General features: G+C 53.6%; 1 protein-coding gene across 1 annotated transcript; it reads left to right on the forward strand.

The window, feature by feature from the left end:
* Positions 1-1,987: 1,987 nt before the first annotated feature.
* Positions 1,988-3,289, forward strand: LOC113184175 (E3 ubiquitin-protein ligase RNF26-like). Its single transcript, XM_026390784.2, has one exon. The coding sequence runs from the start codon at positions 1,988-1,990 to the stop codon at positions 3,287-3,289; it is 1,302 nt and encodes a 433-aa protein (XP_026246569.2).
* Positions 3,290-4,952: the final 1,663 nt, after the last annotated feature.

The following is a 4,952-nucleotide window of genomic DNA, read 5'->3' on the forward strand; positions in this document are numbered from 1 at the left end:
TTCTGAGTTCTGTGATGTGTACCCACTGCCCAGCCATCAGCCATCTTCACTGTGTACTGGGGCTGGGTGCCCTTAGCCCAACACTGCACAGTGGCTTCTGAGCCCTAGTCTATCTGGCTCATTTGGTGAAATCTGTGGGTGAGCCCCTCTCCCGCTACTGTTGGTACACCCACTGTGGCCATATCTGAGTGTCTGACAATAGAGTAATATGGAATCAAGGTGAAATATTGACACTTCCTCTTTCCAACCTTTTTGCTGGGCCTTTGGTGCTACCATGCCCACAGGCTTCTCTCCAGGGCCTGTAATCACAAGATAGTTGTTAGTGGATCTCCATTCCAACATGAGGATGTGGTTTGATCACGCATTGTCCACCATTACCACACCTTTGCTCAAGTGGCTGTTTTCTTATGGATGATTTAATGTGCCCATGATTTCTGAGGTCTCCGGGAACTTTGGATAAAAACCAAATATCCAACTAAGCACTAGGCCATTTGCTCATTTGGTGAAGTCTGGGGGTGAGCCTCTTTCTCCCTATCGTTAGTACACCCAGTGTGGCCATATCTGTGTCTCCAAGAATACACTACTGTGGAATCTTGGCAAAATGTTGACACTTCCTCTTTCCAACCACCTTGCTAGGACTTTGGTGCTGCCATACACACAGGCTTCTCTGCAGGACATAAAACCACAAGATAATTGTTAGTGGATGTCCATTTCAACAGCACCCAGGACCTGGGTCCATCACGCATTATCCACCATTAGCACACCTTAACTCAAGTGGCTGTGTTATTATGGATAATTTAACATGCCCATGATTTCTGAGGTCTCTGGGAACTCTGGATGAAAACCAAATATCCAACGATGCTCAGGATCTTCCTGGACAAGCCATATGGAACTCTGGTTTCACTGGACAAGGAACCTTCAGGACCTGGGAATCAGGCCCAGGACAATTTCTCATCATTACGGGGGACACCCTCCAACCTGGAACACATACCACTGTCCCACCATCACTTGGGTAACTGAAAACTTGAGGTGAGTGATAGTCTCTAAAAGGTTCCAAGGGTTTGAGTCCTATGGGTGAGCGCCCCTCTCCCAGCAGAGCTCAGTCCCCTCTGGGTATACAGATGAGTGTCCCATCAACAACCAGTGCTCAGTGTTCTCTGTGTCCTCTTCCAGATCTCCTCCCACCATCCTTTGCTCAGTCTCCTCTGGGTCCTGTGCCTGAGCGCCCCTCACCTAGCAGTGCTCAGTGTTCTATTGCTCAGTCTCCTCTGAGTCCTGTGGGTGAGCATCCCTCACCCAGAAGTGCTCTGTCTCCCCAGGGACCTGTGTGTGCCCTTTGGAGTTTTACTGCTGACCCAGCAGTGCTGAGGTTTCTCTGTGTCCCCTGGGCGCGTGCCCTTTGTCAAGAAGTTCTGGACACAAGATGGCTGCGCCCAGCGAAGTAGAGGCCGCGCTGGGGGTTTGCTGAGGCTGGCTCCCTCTCCCATTCCCTCTTTGGGCGTCCAGCGCTGCGAGCAGGAGGACGGGGGCCGGGTGGGGACAAGGGCACCTGCGTAGCTGGACCACTAGAGGGCGCCCAGCCAGCGCCGCCCCCATGGCCAGGCCCAACCCCATCCCATCCCATTGTTTCCCTGTCTCCTCCCTGTCTGACCCACTGCCAGGTGGTGGTACGCCACACCAGGCCTCCAAAGCCGAGGTCTCTCCTCCAGACTGTCCTCACCTTCACTTCAGAGATGTTTGGCTTCTTCCCTCCCAACCAGCCCTCCTTCAAAACCGGGACTCCTGGAGCAGCATCTGACCCCCTTTCCCTCTATTAAGACCCCCTTCTCTCTAGCCCACTTTTTCCTTAGATCTTCGTTCCCCTGAGTTGGAGACTGTTCACTTCCCTTCCAAATTCATTCCTGATCACCCAAAATATTGACAACTTTGACAGCACCCTCAACTGAGGAGCCAGCCTTTCTTTTGGACTGACCTCCATATCCCTATCATGGAGGCTGTGTATCTGGTAGTGAATTTGGCGGGCCTGGTGCTGGACATGCTGACCTTGGTGTTGGATCTCAACTTCTTGCTGGCATCCTCCCTCCTGGCTTCCCTGGCCTGGCTCCTGGCCTTCATCTACAACCTGCCGCACACGGTACTGCCTAGTCTTCTGCACTTGGGCCGAGGTGTCCTGTTTTCACTGCTGGCCTTGATGGAAGCCTTGGTTCCTTTCACCTTTGGGGGCTTGCAGGCCTTGTGTACTCTGCTGTATAGCTGCTGCTCTGGCCTTAAGAGCCTGAAGCTCCTGGGGCACCTGGCATCTCATGGGAAACTATGGAGCTGGGAAATACTGCACAGGGGTATCCTCAATGTGGTCTCCAATGGCCATTCTTTGCTGCGCCAGGCCTGTGACATCTGTACTATTGCTATGGGCCTGGTGGCCTATGTGATCAACAGCCTGGTCAACATCTACCTCATTGGCACTCAGAACCTCTTCTCCCTAGTGCTGGCCCTCTGGGATACAGTTACGGGCCCTCTGTGGAGGATGATGGAGGTAGTGGCTGCCTTCCTGGCCCATATTTCCAGCAGTGCTGTGGCCATGGCCATCCTCCTTTGGACCCTCTGCCAACTAGTATTGGAACTGCTGGCCTCAGCTGCCCAACTCCTGGCCAGCTTTGTACTTGTCAATCTCACTGGCCTACTGTTACTGGCTTGTGTGCTGGCAGTGACGGTGACTGTGTTGCACCCAGACTTCACCCTGAGACTGGCCACCAGAGCACTCAGTCAGCTTCATACCCGGCCATCCTACCGTCGACTGCGAGAGGAGGTTGTGAGGCTGACTCGCCTAGCCCTGGGCTTGGAGGCCTGGCGCCAAGTGTGGAGCCGCAGCCTAAGGTTGGCAAGCTGGCCATACCGGGGAGGGGCACCAGGGGCCCCTCAGGGTGGCCCTAGAAGGGTATTCTCAACCAGGACCCAGGAACAGGACACTCTTTCTGAAGCAGGGCCCAGATCAGAGGCAGAAGAGGAGGAGGTCAGTACCATAAGAGTGGCACCTGCCCGGGGCCGGGAGAGGCTCAATGAGGAAGAGTCTTCAGCTGAGCAAGACCCGTGGAAGTTGCTAAAGGAGCAAGAGGAGCGGAAGAAGTGTGTCATCTGCCAGGACCAGAGAAAGACTGTGCTGCTTCTGCCCTGCAGGCACCTGTGCTTGTGCCAGGCCTGCACTGAAATCCTGATGCGCCACCCTGTCTACCACCGCAACTGCCCACTTTGCCGCCGGGGTATCCTGAAGACCCTCAATGTCTACCTCTGAAGACTCCCTCCCTGCCTGTCTACTCTCCACGCTCCACACAGGCACCTGCTCTGGGACAGAATTAACACCTCACTGCTGGGTCCTGGCCTGAAATCCTCTGCCCTTTGGTTGTCCTGCTAAGCCTGAAGCTATACATCCAGAACATGGAGATGGGACACTCTGGAAGTCTTTGATCTGGGGGGCAGGGCAACATAGCTTCTCTGTACCCAGTTGGGTTCCTTTGATGCTGAGGGTGGTGAGTATGTCACTATGCAAAGGTTCTGAGACTGTGTGCTGTGGGTTCTCCTCCAACCTGCCCAGGCGCACCCACATACCAGCCTCTGGGGCTACCTGTCTCTGCTTCTTCTGGTTTTCCAGTTGGAGATTTATAGGTACTCCCCTGCCTCCTTCCCACTTTTCCCCCAGCTTCTGTAGCACAAAACATCAGTGTCACTTGGATATTTTGGCAACTCAGGGGCCTTGGAATGATCTTGAACTTTTGTGTTCATCCAGAGCCCCTGTGCCCTGGTAGGTTTGGGGGTGGAATCTCTCAGGTGCCCTTAGAGCCACTTCTGCCTGTCATGATCGGAAGAGGCTCTCTCCCAACCCGATACAAAAGCTGGGATCAGTTTACCTCTGGGAGGGGTGTGCATCTGCACCTGATCTGGGGACCATGTAACCTCGGGCACCCCAGCTCCACAGGGAGCCTCAGGAGGGATAACCAGATTTCTACTCATTCCCCTTTTATTCCTCACTTTACATAGAAAAATGGCATTCCTCTTTGTCTCTCCCTGACATTAGGGAGAGCAACTGTGCACATTTCACTAGGGTCCAATCAGAAGGGGCCAGGGCTTAGGGGCATGCAGCTCCCTGAGGGGTCTGTTGCCAAGTTTCCAATGAATAAAGTGCTCTTGACAGCTCAAAAAAAAGAAAAGTTCTTGTTCTGCTCTGCGATCTGTGGGTGAGTGCTCCTCACTTAACAGTACTCAGTCTCCCCTTGTCCTCTGTCATGTTCCCCTAGCCAAGGCTCCTCAGGCCCCTCTGGGTTCTCTGGGTTAGCATTCCCAGCCCATAAATGCTCAGTATCCTCTGGCTCTTGTGATTGAGCACCCCTCACCTAACAGTCCTCAGTCTCCCAAGTGTCCTGTGCTGTGGTCCCCTAGCCCATCCTTCCTCAGTCTTCTTGGAATTTGTGTCGAAGCACCTCTCGCCTGAAAGTACTCAGACCTCTCTAAATCCTGTCTTAATCTCCCCTCACCCACCATTGTTCAGGGCCCTCTGAGTCCTGTAGCTGAGTGCCCCTCACCCAGCCGTGCTCAGTCTCCTCTGGGTCTTGTGGGTGACTGCCCTTCGCCTAAGAGTGCTTATTCTTCTGTGGGTGCTCTCTTTAAGCTCACCGCACTCACCTCTGCTCAGCATCCTCTGAGCCTTGTGGGTGAGCGCCCCTTGCACGAATTCTCAATGTCTTCTGGATGTTTGGGGTAGGCGCATTTTAACCACCAGGGCTCAGTCTCCCCTGAGCTCTTGGCCTCTTGGTTCATTTAGTGACCTTTTGGGTAACATCCCTTCCCTGATGAGATTCATAGGCCAACTGTGGCCTCACCTGAGTTTCACTGCGAACATAAAGGTGAAATATTGGAGAATTGTTATACTGTCTCTTTCCCACAACCTTGCTTGGCCATTG

The sequence above is a fragment of the Urocitellus parryii genome, chromosome 7, assembly GCF_045843805.1.
Source record: "Urocitellus parryii isolate mUroPar1 chromosome 7, mUroPar1.hap1, whole genome shotgun sequence".
Classification (NCBI taxonomy): domain Eukaryota; kingdom Metazoa; phylum Chordata; class Mammalia; order Rodentia; family Sciuridae; genus Urocitellus; species Urocitellus parryii.

What these genes read in the sequence shown, in the direction of transcription:
- LOC113184175 (XM_026390784.2), top strand. Translation starts at nt 1,988, where the DNA reads ATGGAGGCTGTGTATCTGGTAGTGAATTTGGCGGGCCTGGTGCTGGAC.